Source organism: Corvus cornix, chromosome 7, assembly GCF_000738735.6.
Source record: "Corvus cornix cornix isolate S_Up_H32 chromosome 7, ASM73873v5, whole genome shotgun sequence".
Lineage (NCBI taxonomy): Eukaryota > Metazoa > Chordata > Aves > Passeriformes > Corvidae > Corvus > Corvus cornix.
The window spans coordinates 31,397,557-31,419,456 of NC_046337.1; the positions used below are offsets into that span (position 1 = coordinate 31,397,557).

The 21,900-nt window shown below is 42.5% G+C and overlaps 5 protein-coding genes across 14 annotated transcripts in view; 2 read left to right on the forward strand and 3 right to left on the reverse strand.

Annotated features, from left to right (window-relative positions):
• PMS1 (PMS1 homolog 1, mismatch repair system component) overlaps nt 1-1,314 on the reverse strand; it is a 46,417-nt gene extending 45,103 nt beyond the window's left edge. For 2 of the 8 annotated variants that reach the window (XM_039555478.1, XM_039555474.1), the window contains exon 1: nt 891-1,037. The gene's annotated coding sequence lies outside the window, so the exon portion shown is untranslated. Of the gene's footprint in view, nt 1-813; nt 1,039-1,233 lie in introns of those variants that run through there. The other 6 variants (XM_039555475.1, XM_039555479.1, XM_039555480.1 and 3 more) reach the window with 6 other exon arrangements.
• ORMDL1 (ORMDL sphingolipid biosynthesis regulator 1) lies at nt 1,172-7,771 on the forward strand. The gene is made up of 5 exons (XM_039555483.1): nt 1,172-1,292; nt 1,540-1,602; nt 2,671-2,851; nt 5,209-5,360; nt 6,319-7,771. Exons 3-5 carry the CDS (start codon nt 2,678-2,680, stop codon nt 6,452-6,454), a joined length of 462 nt encoding a protein of 153 aa, XP_039411417.1. The 5' UTR covers nt 1,172-1,292; nt 1,540-1,602; nt 2,671-2,677; the 3' UTR covers nt 6,455-7,771.
• Nucleotides 7,772-8,223: 452 nt separating this feature from the next.
• OSGEPL1 (O-sialoglycoprotein endopeptidase like 1) lies at nt 8,224-13,295 on the forward strand. Of its 3 annotated transcripts, XM_010406505.4 has the most exons (8): nt 8,224-8,478; nt 8,618-8,867; nt 9,492-9,879; nt 10,770-10,974; nt 11,055-11,203; nt 11,767-11,897; nt 12,055-12,126; nt 12,989-13,295. In XM_010406505.4, exons 2-8 carry the CDS (start codon nt 8,656-8,658, stop codon nt 13,077-13,079), a joined length of 1,248 nt encoding a protein of 415 aa, XP_010404807.1. In that variant the 5' UTR covers nt 8,224-8,478; nt 8,618-8,655; the 3' UTR covers nt 13,080-13,295. The 3 variants fall into 3 exon arrangements, with proteins under 3 accessions (XP_010404807.1, XP_039411416.1, XP_010404808.1); XM_039555482.1 differs by lacking the exon at nt 8,224-8,478 and having other exon boundaries at nt 8,485-8,867; XM_010406506.4 differs by lacking the exon at nt 8,224-8,478 and having other exon boundaries at nt 8,711-8,867; nt 9,497-9,879.
• On the reverse strand, nt 13,294-17,139 carry ASNSD1 (asparagine synthetase domain containing 1). Its single transcript, XM_010406504.4, has 3 exons — nt 15,638-17,139; nt 14,555-14,736; nt 13,294-13,708 (listed from the first exon to the last, which is right to left on the reverse strand). Exons 1-3 carry the CDS (start codon nt 17,117-17,119, stop codon nt 13,447-13,449), a joined length of 1,926 nt encoding a protein of 641 aa, XP_010404806.2. The 5' UTR covers nt 17,120-17,139; the 3' UTR covers nt 13,294-13,446.
• ASDURF (ASNSD1 upstream reading frame) lies at nt 16,769-20,781 on the reverse strand. The gene is made up of 4 exons (XM_019290484.3): nt 20,610-20,781; nt 18,399-18,452; nt 17,788-17,863; nt 16,769-17,212 (listed from the first exon to the last, which is right to left on the reverse strand). The coding sequence occupies exons 1-4, from the start codon at nt 20,682-20,684 to the stop codon at nt 17,142-17,144; spliced, it is 276 nt and encodes a 91-aa protein (XP_019146029.3). The 5' UTR covers nt 20,685-20,781; the 3' UTR covers nt 16,769-17,141.
• Nucleotides 20,782-21,900: the final 1,119 nt, after the last annotated feature.

Below are 21,900 nucleotides of genomic sequence, written 5' to 3' on the forward strand. Positions count from 1 at the left end.
TTTCAGATGTGATAAAAGGATCTGACAAATTGTTTTTCCACCAACTGGAAAACAAGAGGAGCAGGAGAAAAGGTGCACTGCTGAAGATGGACCAATATTAATATCATGTACACGTGTTCAGAGAGGCAGGTTTTGAGGCATTCACACATTGTACAGGACTCCTGTGTCAAGTGCTTCATGAGTTACTCATGGGAGTAAATCAGATGGAAGCTGGATGTCTCCATCAAAAGACACTAAGATATGGGAGGATCTTAAAACAGAAATGTTGCAGATCTCAAAGACATATTTTTTATGAGGTGTGACTGATGCAGGCAGTTTGGGAGAGGAACCATCTCCTGGTGTGCCCTCCCCTGCCCTGGACCCAAACTGAGGGACGCGACACTGGCCATGTCTCAGGAACACCTGTTGGGAGGTAGAGAGGGACCTCTGGGACTTCCTACCTATGGAAATGCATCCAACCCCTGAGGACTGTTTGCTAAAATGTTGGGGTCTCCCCCCACTAAAATACACACATTTCAGCTCAAGCCTCCTTACTACTGTAACTCTTCAGGGACCAGACGCGTTACAGCTGTGTTCTGTGGGAAAGCACAGTATTTTCTGCGTGTGAGCCCCATCACTGATGTAATTCCTGTATCCCTCTACAGCAAGTCCGACATACCAACAACTGCGGTTCTACACACCCTCAGCTAAACCGGGAGTAAAATCTCCCTAAACTTCACGGCTCCGGCACCACAGACGTCTGGAGCCACACCAAGAACCTCCCCCCCCACCCTCCGACCACCGCCTTTCTCAGGGGCCCTCCCCACCACGCACTGAGGCAATTCTTCGGTTTATGAGACGAAAAAGCGGGCGAAAAGCTGCAGATAAGCCCTGCGGGCCCTCGAGTTTACCCCAAACCGCACGAGTCGTCCGCAGTTCCCGGTTCTCGCTGCGAGAGGCGGGGCACCGCTCCCGCTCGGCGACGCGCCCGCTACTCCCCAGGGCCTGCCCGGCCTCTGCCTACGGCCTCCCCGGCTCGGCCGCCCCGGCTCGGCCGCCCGCGGGAAGCGGCGCCCCGGCCCCGGCGCGGCCTCAGCGAGGCGGCGGCGCTTCCCCCCTCCTGCTGCCCCCGCGGCTGCGCTACCTGCGCGCCCGCCCCGCGCCCGTGGGCGGTGCGGGCGGCCCGGCCCGGCCCCGCCCGGCCCCTCCGCTCCCCTCCCGACCGGCCCTGCACACGGGCACCGCGGGCTCTACCTGCGGCCGGCGCCCCGCGCTCGGCTCCGGCTCCTCGGCGGCCGCGGGGCTGCGGAAAGGTGGGGCCGCGGCGGGGGGCGGAGGGACGGGCGGCCGGGGCCGCCTGCGCGCCGGGGCTGGAGAGAAGGCCACGGGCACGGGCGGCCTGGGGCAGCGGCGCGGCCGGGGCGGCGGCGACGGAGCGGGGCCGGCAGGGGAGGGATGGCAGAGGAAAAGCGGCGGTGCAGCGAGCTGCCTCTCGGATCGGGCTGGAATCGTGGGGTGGAACGGGAAAGGATGGTGGGTCACCTCAAGATGTCTGTCTAGGTACTGGCTCGGCGGGTGCTGCATCCCAGGGAGAGAGGAACAGCCTCGCGTCGCCCATCTCAGGTAACGCGTCCCCTGCAAGTGCACGGCTTGCAATGCTTTGCGACAGGTACTAATTAATGTCGGCAGTGCCCCGGTTCGGGTTCGGGTTCATTGTATCTATTTTTAGTCTACTGCTGTTAATATTTCAGAATAGTCGGGTATTTTATATTTACTTTATACTCTGTACAGCGCTAAGTAAGTGTCAGAAACAAACTTCTTACCAAAAGCAAGCTGCTTTTGCTGATTAAATAGTGCTTTTGTATTGTGATTCAGATGATTGCTAAAAAAAACCTTCATCCCAGTCCCACAAATGAATATACGTAGTCTCAGAGATGACGTGAGTTTGAACTAAGCAATAGGTTAGGGGTTTTTTTAATTATCATTACAAATTTTACTGCAATAGGACGAGAGTGGCACTTTAGGTAAGTTCTGTCAGTTTCCTGAATATATCAATATACGAAATTATCCTGTGTTATCTCTGCATGGGTCTGTTGCTTAGAAAACTTTTGAATCTGTTTTCTAATTTCAGCCGGATTTAAAAGATGGAAATGTCTGTCTGAAGACTAATAGATGGGGAGGGGAGGAAATCTGCACTTTGCTTCAAGAAAAGGAGGTGTAGATTACTCCTTCATTGTTCTTTCTAGAAGTAGGTGGCTGGGCAGTTGGTATATGCAGAATTCTTCACTAACTTTTACATGAACAAGAAAGAGGAGGAAGATTGTCTGATGTAGGAAGCAAAAGAACTTTGGATATTGTCATGGATGGAGGAACTTAATTCAGAGGACAAAAGTTATTAGCTCGGTTTCTTACAGTTTTGCAACTTCAGCTTCTGACATCACAGCTTACTATTTTTTTTAAAATGTCGCTTCTGTAGCAGGCTAGTGAATTTTATTTGTTTGGACTTGTTTTAAACAAACAGTTCCCAACTGTCCCTTTGTATTGATTTCTCTATAAACCATAGTTTGAAGATCTTGAGGTACATCCTGGTTCATGCACTGTGTTCCCTCCAGACCTGCTTCTTTAAAGCAGCTTTTTCCCACATTTGAAAATTGCATTTAAGTACTCCTCTGTAACAGATCTGTTTTATAGGGTAAAAATGAACGTAGGAGTTGCCCACAGCGAGGTAAATCCAAACACTCGGGTGATGAACAGCCGTGGAATGTGGCTGACATACGCGCTTGGAGTTGGCATGCTGCACATTGTCCTGCTCAGCATTCCCTTCTTTAGTGTCCCTGTCGCCTGGACTTTAACAAATGTCATTCACAACCTGGTGAGTACCCTCTCTTGGAACAGGATTTCAAAAGTTGTTGTTCCTATGTATTTATTTTCAGTAGCAAGGGAAGAGGAAAATAGCCAGTCTGTATGAACAATGAGATCCTGCTATCCAAATCACCACCTATCCTTGGCCTATCCACAAATGATTGGCTGCTTTGGGGAGGAGGAGTGATACATGACCATTTTCGGTTTAAGCATGAAAGACCTGAAATATTCTTTGTGTAGTTATGTATTCTTTTAAATGGCATTTAATTAGGCTGGAAGGTTGCAGACATAAAATCATCATGCCAACCAACTTTTACAGTGTTCTGTATATTATTAGAGAGCTGTGCTGAATCCATAAATTATCACATTTTTAATTCTTGGACACTATCTACTAATTTTTCCACATAAATCTGTTAGCATCCCGAAATGTTTAATTTTAGCACCTTACTTTAAGAGAAGTATTTGTATTCTATTTCTTATAGCTTAGATTTCTGGCCAAGCTACATAACTCAGAATGAGTTCAGCATACAGTGTTGTCACTATACACGATGTTAGAAAAATCATGCTTGAAAGCAGTGGGATAAACTGGACAACTTTGACCCCAGCCCTGAAACCAGTTGTTATTCAGAGAGTTGTGATTTGCATGATGATTTTTGTATGCAAAAGATTTGGTAAGCTGCTTTCTGCTCCTCTCCCCAGGATGCTATCATTTTCTTGTAATCACCTAAAGTAATGCTATCTATATTGGTCCTACCATGCTTAGAGAAAAGAGGGCCATAACCCAGAAATTTTCATCAGACCTGAGGTTTGCTAACTCAGCTTTCTAACACTACCAGCAAAGAAGACTTGACAAAAAGATAGCTCCTTCCTTATTTAGGATAGTTCACTGAGGATGGACAATATCCTCTTGAATGTAAGTTTTTATTTAAGCTTTTTGGTTTTAAGGATAGGTTTAAAACTATTGGTGGAATTTGAACTGTGATTAGAGCATTATGTGTGTTATCTTTGACAACATCAGACATGTCTGACTTCAGAAGATGTTGGCAGAGACAAGTATTACTAAATATTTCCCACATGCCTTACTGAACTCATTGCAAGTAGCTGTAATGACAACAGGGATGAGAGCATGCACTGGCAAGTAGTTTTGTAGTGGAACACTGGAAGATGAGTATAAATTGCACTTTTGGATGTTTCAGAATTTAAATGGCACTTCTTTTGGAAACAAATCCTTGAATGGTTTGACTGAAAAAAAAAAAACCATCTTGGATTTCCACTAATGGAAAACTCTTAGCTAACCTTGAAAGCATTTTTGGTGGTTCTTTCTGCAAGTACCACTGTGAAATAAAATGTGTAGTAAGCATTTGGAACAGTCATAAAAGTGTCTTTATGGTTATTAAAACTGACACACTGCAAACATCATGAATCAAAAAACGAATTTAAAAAAAAACCAGTAGTCCTAGGTTCCCAGGGCTCTGGTCTGGAGGCTGTTCCAAAAAAAGGTGGAAGGAGACATGAAGTGATTTGCTGAGATGTTGCCTCCATTATAAGACTTTGGAAGAAATGTGATTTTTTTTTTTTTTTTATATAAAGCTTTCTATAAAATTTTTTCTAGTATATAAGAAAGGGAAGAAAATCTTTGATATTTTCTGATAGAGACTCTTGCTTGGAGTTGGTGTGCACTCTTTGATAGAAAACAAGTGTTTTTTAAAACTGGAAGAGGGTGTAGTCCCCTATTTGAAACCAAGAGGCCCAAATTGGTCTTTCAGAACAAACCAGACATGGCATGTTCCCATCAAACAGGAACAGTCACAGAGAAAGTCCAGTGTGGTTAAGGAGAAGCAGCAAAGAGGTGGACAGATGGTATTCAGCAGAAGGCTTAGTCAGCTTCTAAGGATTTGAAGCTGGCAGGGGGCTGAGAAAGATTTCAGGAACTCGTGTGATATTGTCAGTATTTGTAGTTAGATTTTTGCTTTGTGCACACTCTACTTATCACTCAGTTCACACTGTGCTACAAAAATGGAGATACAAATCAGCAGCCCCACACTTGTTAGCGTGCTTGTTGAAATTCTGTTGAATTAATGGTATTTTTGCCAGTTAATGTAGAAGGCAAGGGAGTGGATTGGATGTCACACAGACTTTGGCTTTAATTCTGACTCTGCCAATGACTGCACAATCTCGGATAAATCACTTCTTGTCTCTTCCTTCCTTTTCAATAATTTGTCATTATAGGCTAGCAGCTCTTCTGGGTGAGAATTCACTCACTCTATTTTTTTTTTTTTTTTTAATTTTATAATGCACTGAACAATGTAGCAATTATTTAAAAATACTACTAAAAGTGCCTCTGTATTCACTTTTTATTTTCCCCAGGGAATGTATGTGTTTTTGCATGCAGTAAAGGGAACTCCTTTTGAAACACCTGATCAGGGCAAAGCTAGGCTACTAACACACTGGGAACAACTGGATTATGGAGTACAATTCACATCTTCAAGGAAGTTCTTCACAATCTCTCCTATAATTCTGTGAGTTCAAAACTGTGTTGTAGATGAATTGACACATAAAGCCATTTCAAAAGCTGCAACGTAATGGGTTGCAATTTACAGTCTAAAAGCATTTCCTGTGTATTTTTTCTTGTTTGTTTGTTTGTTTCTACATCGCAGATGTAGGGAGTATTTATTTACAGGCTGTGTAATCAACAATCTTTCTTCTGCTGCTTTTGACACTCCACATACTGAAGTCAAAGTTTGTAAACAGTTATTAATGGGGCAGGTTTTAAAGACTAGAGATGCTGTGAGGAAAACTTACTGTTAAGTCTTGAAGTTCTTTAAGAGATTGTGAAGTCATAAATATTGAAAATCTAAACTAATTGCTTTTGTGACAGCGTTTATTAACCATTTTGTGAGCTATGAGTGTATCAGTCCTCAGTGAATGGGGTCTGTTGTCCGTTTTGCTTTGTACATATTGTCTTCTATTTACACTAACTATGTAAATGCCTTAGAAATTCTACACACCTGTCTCTGTTGACAAAAGTGTGGTTGTGTAACTAAGAAAAATCAGATACATATTTAATATCCAATTTTAAAAGTCTTTCTGTTTGTCCCTGAAGAAAATTTACATGTTCACTTACATGGCAGAGTGAGAGGGGAGGGAAGATCTTGCATCATGTTTAGAAAGTTGGCTCATACATGACAGAAACTGAAAAAATATATATAACTCCTCAAAATAAGGTGGTGAGAAGGGCTGGAAGAAAATAGTAGACTAAGAGTTACATTTTAGCACCTTGAGAGGTATGGAAGAAGAGACTTAGACCATAATTTTGCTGTAGCTATTCTAGAACCTCTGGTGAGATATTTAATACAGGAATAGATGTCGTTAACCAGTAAAATCTTATTGATCACTAAAGCACTTCTTTCAACTATGCTTTGTGTGTGTTTTAGAGAAGGCTGCCATCCACTAAGCTTGCTCCCTTTTTTCCTGCAGGTACTTCCTGACGAGTTTCTATACAAAGTATGATCCAGCACATTTTATCCTCAACACAGCCTCTCTCCTGACCGTGCTTATCCCCAAGCTGCCACAGTTGCATGGGGTTCGAATCTTTGGCATCAATAAATATTAAGCAGAAGGTTCAACACTAGCCGTCCCTGACATGGCTACTGCTGCTCCCCAGGTGAAGGAAGCGAGTAGTCTGCTGTGCTGAGTATCTCATCATAGTCAGGGAGAGATGCTTTTACATCTGAGATACAATTCCTGCTTCCTGCAGCATTGTCTGGGATGAAAAATGGCTTTATAAGATGCCTTCAAATACTTCAAAGTGGATTGGAAACCTGTAGCAGAAAGATTTCCATGAAGAACTGGGCAGGCCCAGCTCTAAAGCCTAATCCCCACTAAGACTGTACATGTGGCTGATGCAAGTGGCTTGTAAGTAACAGCTGAAATGGAGAGCAGAGTTTCACAAATACCCCTCATCCATAATGCAGGTGGTAACCTTACGTATAAATCCAGAATCCTCGATGCCAAGGACTGGTGAGGCCGCATTCTTATATTAAGTGAAATTAGGTAGTTTCTGCTGTATGGATTGTAGGTGGTTGTGCTTGTTATTGCATCGTAAAAGTTTGTCCCACAGTAAGTACTGTGACAGTGAGCATAAATTGATGGTATAATTCCTGCCTTCTCTGTTCTTGTGATTTTTTAAATTTTTTTTTTTTTGTCACAGTGACTGAAGAAAGTCCTTAACTGCCAGCTCAGGGGTTTTCCACATCCACTCGATGGCTCAGTTTATGTATACTTTTACAAGTTGCCACTGTTGTGTTTATTTCATTTTGCTTACCAGGATATTGACTTTCCTATGTGTAAATGGGACATCCTGAAAAATTGGAATTTCTTTTTAGGTGTGGATTTTTGACTGTTTTCTCTGATATTGACTGATGGATTATTTCTCAGTAGCTGAGAGGCCTGTGAGGTGGTGGGGAAAGGGGTTACTGCTATGGTAGGAGAAGCTGCTCTGTTACAGAACAAGTGTCAGAACACGTAAGGGAAACTGTGTAGGTTGTAAGCTAGAATAGAAGCTGAACTAGAAGTAGGTGAATAGGCAAATCACATGGACTAACTATGCTTTTGCAGAAAAAGGTATAGATAACTTGCATGTCTTGGAAATGTGGAGGAACGCTGTGTTTTAGGGGTACTGTGTAGTACGGGGTAATCTTGTATATAATCAGCTCTGGAATTAGCGTGAAGGAGGTACATCTACAGTTCTGAGCGCTTATTTCCCTGTTGTGCAAAAAGGATGAATTCTGAAGTCTGCCGTGTGTCTGCCAGCCAAAACCGGCTCAGATTTAACAGAAGACTCCATTTAAGACTTGATTTACATTTTGGTTGCAGTGGCAGCCAGTGAGCTGGAAAAAAATAAAAATAAATAAAGAAAGACAAGCCCACAGTTGTGTACTTATTTTCTTGCTACAGTATTTTCTGGCTATTTACTTAAGCGATAAAGATGCTGTTAAAGCAATGAGTTATAAATTTTCTTTAGCAATTGAAAGTAATTAGTACTTTGTGTTGTTTGCACAGAACGTGGTAAGTGGCTGATTTTTAAATAATGGCCATCACAAGTCTGTGCTACCTTTGACTGTCGCTGCCGAGGGGCAGGGACTGCACGACATGGCCCGAATTTAGTGTCCGCAGGTCGCGGGGCCGGGTGCCTCGAGGCGGCTGGACAAAGCCCTTGGGTTGCAGAGGACTGGGGAGGGCTCCGCGCTCCCGGCCGCGCTCCCGCACGGCGGCTGCGCCGGGCCCGGAGCACCGCCCCGTGCCCCCGGCGGGGCGGAGCCGAGCCCGGGAGCGGGGCGGGCGAGGGGCGGCACGGGGGCAGCGCGGGGGCAACGCGACGCGGGCGGGGCGTCCGGCGGGGGGTTCCGGCCGCCGCTCCCCCTGGCCGGGCGGGACGAGGATCCGCGGGGATGGGCCCCGAGCCCGTGACGGGAAGCGGCAGAGCGGCCAGCTCAGCCCTGCCCTGCCCTGCCTGCACAGCAGCGCTCACCCACGGGCGCTTCTGCTGCGGGCCGCGGACGGGCTGTGACCTCCCTTAGGGCTGCAAGAGGCACCACCAGCAAGCGTGGTGAGGAACTCTCCTAACACGTAATTCAGGTAAAACAAGACATTACCTCCCAACTATTTTTTCTTAGGGTGTTAAATGTCATGTGTGGCCGTTCATAACTTCCAAAGCTCTTCAGAAAATCAGCAGAACACGTGCTTGAAAACCCTCCAGTAATAATAAATTGTACAGTTCTCTTCTAGACGTAACCACCAGGTAGATTATAAACAATGAGCAGTATTGCCAAAAGCCTTTTGCAGTCAGTTAAGCACGGCCGAGCTGCGTGTCTGAGGAGCAGTTCTGCTCACTCTGGAAAGCAGCGTTTTCGAAGACTGGTTTTGGGAATAGAGACAAGCTGTGACGACACCGGCGCTGCTGTGGTGGATGAAGCTGGCTGTGTTCTTGGAGAAGCACTGCACTGTCAGAAGGATGTTCATTTACAGTAAGAATAGACTTCTCTCAAGGCTTCTGCCCCAATAACGATTTTATTGTTATTGTTACTTAGATCATCTTTATAAAAGTCTTGCCTGCTCTGTAAGACTCAGTAAGTGGTGGGTAGGTGTGAAGATGTATCGCTTGGGCCACAGCACATACTGCCCGAGATAGTACTAAGGGGGAGGAAAGAAATGCCATGCATTTAACAAGTTTTCTCCAGTATTTGCGTTCAAAGAGAGATTACTTCTCTAGCTTGAATAAAAGATGAAATCATTGCTACTGTTAAAATCACCAAATGTCTTGACTTTTTAAAGGGAAAATTAATCAAATATAAGCATTGGTGGTTAAGAACATGAACTGACGAATGAGGGGTTGTGAATATTAAGTTATATTGTTTTGGAACAGTGTTGAGATACATTTAAAAAGCATCTGTACCAAAAAAGGGAAAGTTACATCCTTTTCTGACCTTCCACTGATAATTATGCTCTCTTCAGTGCTCTTGACAGTGCATTTGAGAATGCACTAAGGAAACAGGCAGGATAGACAAGGTTAAGAGGTGCCTGAAAACTATTTTTATGGCATTCTATCTGTTATGAAGTACCGATGCATTGTAATTCCTTGGTTTTACTAGAACAGGCGGAATAATTCCCGTGGTGGCACAGCAGCTTCACAGAGAAAACATCGAGCAAGTGGTACAAGAGGCCCTTCGTGCCAGTGGCGTTTCTGTAGCCGAGATTGCGGCTGTGGCGACTACAGTGAAACCGGGGCTTGCTCTGAGCCTGGGCGTGGGGCTGCAGTACAGCCGGAGCTTGGTCAACAGGCACCAGAAGCCTTTCATCCCCATCCATCACATGGAGGCTCATGCACTGACCATCAGGCTCACACATCACCTGGAATTTCCCTTCTTAGTTCTCCTAATCTCTGGAGGCCACTGTCTCTTGGCAGTAGCACAAGGAGTTTCAAATTTCCTCCTGCTTGGACAGTCCATCGACATTGCACCAGGTGACATGCTGGATAAGGTAATATTTTCTTTCCTCCCTTTTTCTTAGTTGTTTTCTTCTTATTATTGCATTTATACTACATAATGGTAGTATTATCATTAACCCGAGGACAGCAATTCAATGCGAGTTTTATGTAACTTTTTTTTCTATTTTGAAGTACCATAGATTTAAGACACGAAAGACTGCTAAAAATGAACACAAAGCATCAATTGCAATGTATGTACATCAATTATATTTTACCAAATAGGCAACAGAACCAAAACTGATGTTGGAAGTTTCAAAGATACTGATTATACAGAGAAGTTGTATTAATTTGAGAAGATTGATAGAGGTATCTTGAAGGATGCTGTCAGGTTTAAAACAATGCATATTAAAACATTTCTTATTAATTTTAGTTTTTACAGTTTGAAAAGTGTGTTTTGGCTTTCAGAATCTAAGTTTTCTGAGTCCCTGAGTACAGTCTGTAAAATTGGTCACTTATGGCTTTGTTCTCAGACGCAAAGTTTTTAAACAGTATTCGTACATATTAATTAAAGAATTGGGGGAGTGCATGGAGTCAGAAAGAGGATTTTTGAAAACTGAAACCAACTTTTCTCCAGTGTATCTAGTAATACAGTATGGCAGTCTCTGTGTGTTTCCTATTGCTTGAAAATGGAGTAATTAATGTTTCCTGCAAAATTTGTTGATCCTTATGTTTGCTCAGATTGTTCTAGAATTGCATTTCTAAATACTCCAGGAAAAAAATATATCCTGCTGGGCTGGTGTTACATCTTATTCTTACCATGCCCTGTTTGTAATTTCACATTGGGTTGGATTTTTTGGTGTCACATTTTACTCTGTGGACTACAGTACAGTGATGCAGTTCCAGGAGGAACTGATTCCAAGTCTGTTGTTTACCATCTCCTTAGGTAGCACGAAGATTGTCACTGAAAAAGCACCCAGAGTGCCACAGCATGGCTGGGGGGAAGGCCATAGAACACTTGGCTCAGACTGGGAGCCAGGAACTGCTCACCTTCCGACTGCCCATGCAGCACTATCGGAACTGCAACTTCTCCTTCTCTGGACTTCAGAACCTTGTCAATAATGCCATTGTACAAAAAGAAAAAGAAGAAGGTATTTTTAGGCAGTCAGATACAAACTGAGCTTTTGATGACCTACACTCAGGAACCCCCTTTGATGATATATTTTTATAGGTATTCAAGAAGGTGAGATCCTGTCCTGTGTTAAGGATGTTGCTGCTGCTGTACAGCATGCGGTGGCTGTTCATATTATCCAGAGGACATACCGAGCCATGCTGTTCTGCATCAAAAACAGCATATTGCCATCAAAAAATGCCACTTTGGTGGGTATACTTTTTTTCCTTTTTATATCTGACTATATAACATCATTTGAAGATGCAGATGCCTTACTGTACTTTCTACCTTGACAGGTGAGGAAGATCTCTGAAGGTATTATGTTGTTAAAATACCAGGATTGAAGTAATGGTCATATAAACATTTAGCTGGGTTTCAAGCTAGAGTGAGATTTTCTTACTATCTATTCTAACCTCCCATAACAATTTAGGCCATATAATTTGACATTGTGGTCCCCAGTACTTGCCAGCTGTTCTAGTTACAGCGGAACCATAGACTGGTTTAGCTTGGAAGGGGCCTTAAAGATCATACAGTTCCAACCCTCCTGCCATGGGCAGGGGCACCTTCCACTAGACTGACGTGCCTCAGGAATGTCTTTTAGCATAATAAGCTCACTTAGCTCTTTTTGGGCATGTTTTAATCTTGAAATGCAGCATTTATTGCTGTCTTTAGAACTTCAACTGATAACCCCTTTTTGAACAGGATGCTAGTTGTGTGTGACCCATCATTAGTTTTGAGTTAATGCCTTTTTTTTTTTTTGGAATGCTGTCAGGTTGTATCAGGAGGAGTTGCAAGTAATCAGTACATCCGAAAAGGTCTACAGAATTTGGCAGATGCAAATGATTTTGCTTTACTGTGTCCTCCTCCAAGACTCTGCACTGATAATGGTGTTATGATTGCATGGTAAGATTTGTTTCTCTTTGTATGTGCTCCTGTAATGTTGTTTAAAGTTGACAGGAACCAGAGGAATCAGTCAGGAACCTCTTTGTGTGCTGACTGAACCCTGTGCTCGTATTCAGAGTTGTGACATACACTTTAATGTAATTGCTTTCTTGCTCAGGAATGGCATAGAAAGGTTACGTGCAGGACTGGGGGTTCTACACAGTACTGATGGCATCCGCTACGAACCAAGGTAAGTGACTGCAGTCCCAGTCTCTTTCCTCACTGCTCGCTGTGGGCAGTGAAAGGGGAAGAGGTCACGATAAAGAGGCACAAGCTGCTGAGGAGTGACTTTGCAGCACATACAAATTTTAAAAGTTACTTTCCAAGGCAGTTGTTAAATACAAATGATCGTGGCTGGCATTTTTGTTCATTTTGGCTCAGAAACTTAGTTTACCATATATCGCAACAGTTCTATGTGTTTTCCTATTATGACTGTGTAGATCTTAGGCTTAAGGCCAAACAAAATGTTGATATTTCAAAAGTACCAGCTGGTCTTAAACTTAGGATTTTTTTCAGGTTTTTTCCCTTGCCCTTTTCAGAAAAACAGACTTGATGGGCTCAATACAAAAAAAAAGTATCAATTTTCACATGAAAAATGATAAAATATCCTACTTCAAAAATAATTTGCTGTATATATTTCAGAGAATAAAAGACCAAGGTTAAGCTGCTGTAGAAAATACATTATTTAATATTGTCCTAGGAGATACCTGTGAATCGCTCGTGTGTCTTGCATTCATCAGTGAGATATAAAATAAATTATCAACTAACATCAGAATCTAAATAAAACAGCCCCAGAAGATGGCTTTGAAATCACAACTGTGTTTCTAGAGTTTGGAATGGCTAAAAATGCAAATATTTCCTTAGTGTAAAGATGTTTCCAGGTACAGCTTCAGACAGATCATTTTAATGGTCACAGTCTTAGAAGTGCAGGGAATGTACTGAAATACTTTGACTCTTATGCCAATTGTAAAAAAAGTCTGTGAAGCTGTACATCTGTGTGCTACGGCAATGATGATGTTAATTTTTAACAAATTCATAATTTTGTTTTCTAGAGCTCCCCTTGGAATTAATATTTCAAGAAGAGTTGAAGAAGAGTCCATTAAGGTGCCAAAATTAAACAAGATACGATGGTTGGCATCTTAAAAAGTAACTTAATAAATGCAACTGTAACTTGTTCAATAAGAACTGTTTCAATGCTGTTACGTTTAGTGACTGCACTTGGATTACAAGTGTTGACAATCACCCATCAGAGAAACAAATGCTGTGTGCTATCACCAAAGTGATTCCAGTTACTATGCCACACTAAGCATTCTCAGTATTAAAACAACAAGAAAAATAAAAGCGCAGGATGCATTCATAGTGAGTCTCTCGTTCACGTACACAAGTACAACTCTGATTTTTAATAATTATGTCCAAGTGTGTAAAAAAAACCAGACTGAACATTCTAAGAAAACTTTAAAGATTTACTGAATTTGCATATAGAATAAGTGCAGCATCTCAAAATATAGCTTTATAATTCATCTACTGAAAGTAACTTCAGTCTGCTGCATGTGTCAGATGCTTTTTCACTGTTGCTCTCTAGTTTTGCAATCCGAGATCCAAACTGTACAGCCCTTTTTGGCAAAACAGTCGAGGCTGTCAGGCCCAACTCCTTGGCTGCAAGGCGCAGAATCAGTTTCTCACCAATCCCTCGAGGTAAAGTCAAATCAGCTTTTTCTGAGACAGGCAGAGAATTAAGGAATGAAACAACATCTTCATCAAGAAAAGGAAACCTGAAAGAGATCCAGGTGGGGAAGGACCCTTTAAAAATTTCATAGGAATAGTCTTGGTTTTCCTCTTTACCACATGCAAAGACTGTGTGAAACTACACCATAAATTTGAAACAAAAAGATTTACACAACAAATTCTGATATCATTCTGAATTTCAGGCATTCACACCTAATCACATGCATGGTTAAGAGCACTGTACATCCACCACTACAAGTGTTCTTGTGCTGAACTGAAAATGTGCAGCTACGAATGGATTTGGAAAAACTCTGGCACAAAGATCACATGAAGAAACCTTTCATGCACCTGAGTGGCCTGTGCTCCTAGTAACACCTAAGGAATTTTTTGCAAGTTAATGGTAGCATGGAGGAATTAGACACAAATAAAATGATTCTTCAACTCTTCAGATTTAACAGCCAGGAAATGTGGTGGATATTGACTGTGCCTTTACTGCATGGACAGTAATACACAACTTCTATTACATGGTCATGCTCCAAAAACACTCCCCAAAGGTCCACACCAGAACACTTCAAAGTTGTGCAAAAGACTGTTTAGCTTACAATTATAAAGCCAGCTTAAATTTCCCTATTTCTACATCTGTTGCTGCTTCTTAAAACTTCTAGATGGAAATCAAGTTGCTGAATTTCCTTAAGTAACTCTTCCACAATATACTACAGACCACTTTTTAAAAAAACAAAACCAACAACTCCACAACACAGTACACATTAACAAAACTGCAGCAGAATTAGACAATAAAACACACAGAAGTTTCAATTAAGATTTTGTTAGGAGTGTTAAAAACTGCATCTAACTGGCAAAACCAGTTTTGCTCCATGTTAAAACATTAATACCTGGCTTCTTTTCCATGATCACTGATGATCCTGTCATCTCTACCAAGATTTCGAGAAGAAATGCGACCTAACTCCATTTCAAGTTCTTTATTAAGACCCTCTAAGCCATCTTTTCTGAAGCAAACACGATGTCGAGAATACCCAGCAAGCTGCTCATCTGCTCCAATTCCTGTAAGCACAACCTAAGAAAACAGAATATAAGAAATCTTAGAGTCTATGCAAGCTAATATGTAACAGATCTTAAATGTTTAACTACATCTTAAGGAGAAAAATTTTAATACACATCTTCTAAAGATATTACCTATCAGGATGAGCTGTGCCTTACACATTTACAAAGCCTGAAGTAATTCCCAGTGAAGTCACTGGTAACTTGAATCATGTTCACAATCAGACATAAAAGTACAGACAAACACTGCTAGTGGAGCAAAGAAAAAACATCTAAATAATGTCATATGTATCATATACACCAGTATATTTGAAGAATGTCTTTGTTCGTTTCTATGATAATAAACAGCATTTGTTGAACACCAGCCTTTAAAAATTATTGCCAAAGATTATGTCATATGTTGTAAATAGTCACCTGAACGTACACCCAGAGTACTATTACTTTACCAGCTAGTGGGTTAGTAACAACTACATTACACAAAGTAAAAATGGCTTACACTACTCAGTAAGTACAGTAAAATGTTATCAAGAGAAAAAACTATTACATCTGGCCCATTACTGTGCCTTCAACAGCTGAAATTAAACAGTTCATTCTTCCCTACACAAACCATCAGGAATAGAGAAGTGAGAAATCAGAATCAAAAATGATAGATGGTGGTTATTTTTTTCCTATTCATATTATTGCATATCCAAGTTCACTGAAAAGCCATGCACATTACATGACAAAAGAACTGAATGTGATTTTTAACTCTAGAATTACACAAATTCTGTAATTATAGAACTATTCTACATCCTGACACTGAATTTCAGAAGCCTTATGAATAGCAAAAGATCCCAGCTGATTTCTGAATCAACAAAACTGTTTTTACATCCAGAGGTCAAACGTAAGGCAGAAAACAAAACAGAAAAACCCAGTACCTTTGCAGGACTTTTATATGGTTTCAGTTCTTCTCCTTGGTTACTAATAAAACCCTCTCCTCTGGAAGCAAACCAAATTGCACAGCCAATACTGTCATCTAAGACTGTATCCAGCGGATAGATTAGGTAATGAATGCGTTGTTTTCTCATTTTTTTCAATTCCTCTAGTGTTACATTAATTTCCACAAAGTTCCAGGTTCTTGAAGGGTTAATGGCTTCTAATTCCTTCAGTCCTGCCCTACCAGTGATTCTGTCAGGAACATCAAAGCAAGATAAAGGAGTACCAGTGTCAGCATCAAGATCCTGACAGCTTTCTTGACGAAGCAAATCAAGCTGTACTTCATGGCTGGTATGTCTTTTAGTGGTACCCTTGTGCTTAGCTTGCTCTTTCATCAGGAAAGCTACATTGAGAAGATCAATTGGCTCCTCCAAAGGCACATGTTTATCAGCCAGGGCTGCAATAACCATAGAATCAATGCCACCAGAAAAGAGCACTGCAACATGTGCTTTCTTATGAGACATGCTTGGAACTTCCCTTGTTTTCTGATCGCGATCTCTGAAGAGACATAGAACTCGTCTCTTGACTGCTTCATTTAAAACATCAATAAACTGACAGGCTAATTTTTTCTTGTGTTCCTCTGCAAGAAATTCTTGAAGGGTTTCTACAGAAACCACACAGTTAATGTTGCTAAAATTAGATCCTGGACATGCACCTGAAGCCTGAGCAACTGTTTTATTTAAGGGGATAACTGGTGCCCTAAGACACAGCTTTGATTCATTCCCCACAAGACATACATGGTTTGGTAAGTCTTTTGACACTCGGTCAAGAACATTAATGCATGTTTTTTCTACTGCTTTCTCTCTGCAGCTGTACTTCCAAGGAAACAATGTTAAAGACAAAGATTTAGTTGTTGCACAAGCTTTGAGATCAATTTTGAAAATTCCAGATGCTGGGACTTCTTGCCATTGGCTGCCTGATTCAGAACAACCACTTACAGATGTGAGACAGAAAGCACTGTCAACCTCATTACTGAACTGCCAAAGCAAACTACGACGACCAAAATAATCTCTGCCAAACCATAAACTGTGTCTGGGTGCTTCATAATAAATAAAAGACCAGGGACCCTGAAGTGATGAGAAGAGTGACAAAATGTCTATTTCACTGCTGCATAAAGCCAGATGATGAAACATTACTTCAGTATCATTCTCTAGGTCTCCTACATGCACTCCATTGAAAATTTCTCCATTCCAAAGAAAAATATTGCTATTGGCATCTTCCAGAGGCTGAGGAGTCACCAGTCCCCTCAAGTGTAGTACATGGCCTGAAAACAGACATTCATAAGAGAGATCAGACACAGTTTTTATCAACTGTTGACTACTGTCTGGTCCTCGTCTTCTCAGATGGCAGAGGATGTCTTCACTAAGGAAATCACAAATCGCACGCTTGCTGCACAAGGTAACAACACAGCAAATACCACACATTGCAACAGGGAATTCACAGGAACTACTTCTTGATTTTAGCCTTTTCTGAATTTTCCAGCTCCTGATGTGCCTTCTTCAACTCATCTAATGTATCTGTGTAAGACAAAATTATACAAATAATCATTTTCATAAACAGGAAGGTTTATGTGTAGATAAGTTTAAGAGTATATCTACAAAGTCAGTAATTCCAGCCACTTGATCAATTTAAGTGATAAACATAAAACACTAATTAACCAAAGTGCTATGTTTGTGTTCCATCATTACTAACACAAGCTATATAAGCTTACTGTAGCATGTTCCTCTTTAATTATACAAGGATGATTGGTTTTTTTCTTCCACAGAAAGCCACAGTGCAATAGGGGAATAGCCAACTCCCACCTATATAATCAGTATGACTTAAACATTTGTAGTAAGAAGAGGGAACTGACAATTAAAATGGCAACACTATTAATGCAAATCAAAGCAAAGAGAAGTAGCAATTCTTCACTCCAGAAAATTAAATTTATACTCTTCTGATGCTCGTTCCATCATCGCCTCTATTATCCATTCTATTACTTGTATTTGACACACAGCTGCCAGTTTCTCATTTTAACATACCTCTGAAATCAGCTACAAATACAGCTTTTAAATATTCAACTATTTGAGATACTTTTACACTGCAAACTTACTTTTGCATTGAGACAGTGTTTCTGTTCGGTCTGCAAGGAAGAATATGTTGCTATTGGGTTGCTGCTTATAAACTTTCTGTAAAACAAAACCCACACTGCATTAAGTCAAATCAGCACATTCTGGAACCACACTGCAGCAGGAGCTGGTGTGGGTCCAAAGAGACACTCCTGGTATAAAAGTGAAGGAGTAAGTTTTGCCCTGCCAACACCAACATTCTAATGCTGTACCATCAAAAGCATTTAACTCTCAACCCAAGACAATTCTGAATTTCTCTTTTCCTTATCCACAAGGGATCACATTCTATTTTAAACAAATGCACAGAAAAATTAAGAACACTTCATGAATCCTTGTAATCAACTCAAACATCTTAATGAAATAACTCAAAACATAAAAAAAGAAGAAATCCCAACAACATACTGTGTTACACTGCACAAGTACACACAAATCATTTGCAGGACAAATTGTTCTGGGAACAGCAGACCACATGTGTATTAAAATCTGTATTAAAACAAACTAAAGACAGCATGTTCTGATTTTGTTTTCCTTCTTGTCTCTTATTTTATTTCTCTGCTAAAATGAAATAGTCAAAAGCAAATCTGTAAAATCTTACCCGGTTCTTCTTCAAATTAGAAAGCTCGTCGACTACAACCTTCTGCTCTTTAATCTGAAAGGCAAAAGACGCATTTGAATTTAATGATAAATACAAGCCATCGTATTATAATCCTAGTGGTGAGCATGTCTACTGATATTTTAAGACAGCAACATGCCTATGTAGCTCCAAATGAATCGCTGAAGACAAAGTAAATATAAAAGTTACATACTTAACTTCTCTAGAAACAAGTTAGCTTGCATGCATTGGTATTTCTCCTACCCTCAAAAGCCTCCGGGAAGCCAGAGTACTGACAGCTATTTATAATCAGAGAGCACATTTATCCCCCTCAGAAGAGAAAACATGTACACAACTAATACAACATCGAATAACTTTAGAAAACAAAATTCAGCATAACATCAAAAATACACTTTATAGTCACATGTATGCTCCAGATTCAAAATGAAATGAATGAAAACCCAAATACTCTAGAACTGTACTAGGAGCAATGGCAACCTTTCTATTGCTCTGGATTTTTACATTAACTTCATTAGTGGGACTTACCACTCTGTTCTGCACTAAGAGATGTGGCAGATATTCCCATTTTCTTTTACAATGACAGCTGTCAATGCTAAAGAGTAATCAGAAGGACTATTGCAAAAGCCAAAAACTACAACAAAACCTGTTCAGAGGGTACAATGCTTTTTGTTAGAAGCAAACAATATGGGTTTCTGTGTTCTTCTTTTGTATCTCCTAGAATTGGTGCAACAGTAGGAAGCTGCCACAGAGCGAGGTCAGCCAAACTGAATACGGCACACTGAAAGTACAATTTTTCCAGCAGCTACATTAATGTCTTATATCTACAACACCAACAGGCAAAGCAGCAGTGCCATCCTCTTCAATGGACTAAACCAGCCACTTAGGCACAACAGAAGTGACAACCTGTAGCTCTGTGATGCCCCAGCTTTGCAGCTTCCCAGGCAATCAAAAACATCACTGGCTCTATACAACATGGCTATATAGAAATAACTTTTTCATAGAATCATGGAATGTTAAGCGGTTGGAAGGGACTTCAAAGATCATCTAGGCCCAACCTGCCCCTGCCATGGGCAGGGACACCTCACTAGACGTGGTTGCTCCAGGCCTTATCCAACCTGGCCTTGAATACTTCCAGGGTTGAGGCATCCACAGCTTCTCTGGGCAACCTGTGCCAGTGCCTCACCATCCTCACAGTATAGAATTTCTGCCTAGTATCTAACCCAAATTTGCCCTCTTTCAATTTGTACCCGCTACTCGTTGTCTTACCACTACAGTTCCTGATGAAGGGCCCCTCTCTGGCTTCCCCTTAGATCCCCTTGGGATACTGGAAGGTTGCTATGAGGTTTTTTGGAGTGAAAGCAGTTCCATAGGGCTTGGCAGATTGCATACTGAGCAAAGCTACGGGCACCAGGGAAGAGGGAGCAGATGCACAAGGAGCACCAGCCTCTGTGGCTGAAATCCCCTGGGACATTTTGGGCAGATAAAGCTGAAGTAGGTACCACAGGGAAGCCAAATGAGAAGCAGCTCAGGACACTCGGTTTGTTCAGCCTGGAGAAGACTGAATGGAAACCTCACAGCAGTCTACAAGTTCCTCAGGAGGGGAAGTGGAGGGGCAGACACTGATTTCTTCTCCCTGGTGACCAGTGACAGTACCACAGGGAACGGCCTGGAGCTGGGTCAGGGGATGTTTAGGTTGGATATCAGGAAAAAGTTCTTCACCCAGAGGGTGGTTGGGCACTGAACTCCCCAGGGAAGTGGTCACAGCACCAGCCTGACAGAGTTCAAACAGCTTTTGGATATCGCTCTCAGGCCCATGCTGTGATTCTTGGGGTGTCCTGTACAGAGCAGGAATTGGACTCGATCATTGGGAGTTTCTTGCAACTCACGTTATTCTGCGATTCTATGAGAAAAATCTCACTGCGCCTCACTTGATATTTCAAGCTCAACTTGAAGCAGTAAAACCCAAAATGCCAATCTGGCAAGCGAGCTATTAGCGAGGCGACACGGGCTCGCTATACGCGGGATGCCCTCGGGGCCTGACGGCACAAGCCCGGGCACAAGAGCCCCGGTCACCGACAGCACCCGCCCTCCTCTTCCTCACGCTGCTCGCACCCGAGGCGACAGACTCCGGGGGCTGCCCGCGCCTCGGCCCAGACCCCAGCAACAGGGCCCCACACAGCCGCCTCCGCTCACCCGCCGGCTCAGCTCCTCCTTTTGGCGCAGCGCCGCGCTCTCCCCATCCTCCTGCCGCGGCAGGAGGCCCGACATGGCCCCGGCGGGCACCGGGCGCTCAAACCCGACGGCGGCGACAGCCCCCACGCTCCGACGCACGGCCGCTAAGGCCGGGCGCAACAGAGCGCCTGCGCGCGGGAGGGGCCGCGCGGAACACCACCAATCAGCAGGCGCGGCCGAGCGCGCGCAAGGGCGCGAGCCGATGGCGCGAATCCTGAGGGGGCTCGCGCCCCCGCCCGGAGAAAGCCAGAATTGCGCCGGCTGCCCCGGGCGGGACAGAGTTCCCGGGAGCCGTGTCACGCCGTGTCCGGGACAGGCCCAAGTTAAGATGTTTGGAATGAGGCTTGGAAACTGTGCCCCTTGTGGAGTGTGCCGGAACACCCGGAAGAAGAAAGGAGCCGGCTTGGTGTGGTGTGACCCCAGGCTGTTGTCGGGCAGCGGGCTGTCAAGCCCTTTTAAGCGGTTTGCTTAAAGGTATTACAGGAGAGATATGAATCATACACTGTTTATAGATATTAGGATCATATGTTTCACTATGTTAATTATTAGGACTTGTTTCTACAAGAAAGATACAGAAGGACTTTTTAGAAGGGCATGTAGTGACAGGACAAGGGGGGATGGGTTCAAACTGAGAGAGGGCAGGTTTAGATTAGATACTTGATGGAAATTGTTTACACGGAGGGCGGTGAGACACTCGCACAGGTTGGCTGTGGCACCTCCATCCCTGGAAGTGTTCAAGGCCAGGTTGCACAGAGCTTTGAGCCACCTGGTCTAGTCCCTGCCTACGGCAGGGGGGTGAAACGAGATGACCTTTAAGGTCTCTTCCAACCCAAACCATTCTATGATTCTATGAGGTTTTTTTATATAAGATGGATGTTTAAGACCATCCACCTAAGATGATCTTAGCATTTCTCCGTCTCTTCCATTCTAGTATAGATATGACACAATGATGCATATGTCTACCTGTCTTTATAAATACATTATTGTCTTATTTTTATCCCTCTTCTTCTTTTTAAACATTGAATAATTATTCTAAACACTCAAGCATAATCCAAATTTACAGACGGCTCAGTTGTAGGATTTTATGAGATTTCTATCCCACTTGTGGTCTTTGTGGTACTGACTGCAGTGCAAATAAAGTTCAAATCTTCATGAACCATAGGAAATATTTGCAACTTTAGTAAGAGAGGTAAGAGTGTTGACTTTTTTTGCTTTATGGCTCACATAATCATACAAATTATAAATTTTGATA

Bases quoted from the DNA above. Each gene is read 5' to 3' on its own strand.
- ORMDL1 (XM_039555483.1), top strand. From the start codon at position 2,678: ATGAACGTAGGAGTTGCCCACAGCGAGGTAAATCCAAACACTCGGGTG. The intron at 2,852-5,208 runs GTGAGTACCCTC...TATTTTCCCCAG, and splicing joins CAAATGTCATTCACAACCTG to GGAATGTATGTGTTTTTGCA. The intron at 5,361-6,318 runs GTGAGTTCAAAA...TTTTTCCTGCAG, and splicing joins ACAATCTCTCCTATAATTCT to GTACTTCCTGACGAGTTTCT.
- ASNSD1 (XM_010406504.4), bottom strand. From the start codon at position 17,119: ATGTGTGGTATTTGCTGTGTTGTTACCTTGTGCAGCAAGCGTGCGATT. The intron at 14,737-15,637 runs GTACTGGGTTTT...CTGTTTTCTTAG, and splicing joins CATATAAAAGTCCTGCAAAG to GTTGTGCTTACAGGAATTGG. The intron at 13,709-14,554 runs GTATTAATGTTT...GATCTCTTTCAG, and splicing joins GATCATGGAAAAGAAGCCAG to GTTTCCTTTTCTTGATGAAG.
- ASDURF (XM_019290484.3), bottom strand. From the start codon at position 20,684: ATGTCGGGCCTCCTGCCGCGGCAGGAGGATGGGGAGAGCGCGGCGCTG. The intron at 17,864-18,398 runs GTAAGATTTTAC...TTTGTTTTACAG, and splicing joins CTAATTTGAAGAAGAACCGG to AAAGTTTATAAGCAGCAACC. The intron at 17,213-17,787 runs GTAAGTTTGCAG...TGTCTTACACAG, and splicing joins AACACTGTCTCAATGCAAAA to ATACATTAGATGAGTTGAAG.
- OSGEPL1 (XM_010406505.4), top strand. From the start codon at position 8,656: ATGAGCAGTATTGCCAAAAGCCTTTTGCAGTCAGTTAAGCACGGCCGA. The intron at 9,880-10,769 runs GTAATATTTTCT...CCATCTCCTTAG, and splicing joins CAGGTGACATGCTGGATAAG to GTAGCACGAAGATTGTCACT. The intron at 10,975-11,054 runs GTATTTTTAGGC...ATATTTTTATAG, and splicing joins ACAAAAAGAAAAAGAAGAAG to GTATTCAAGAAGGTGAGATC.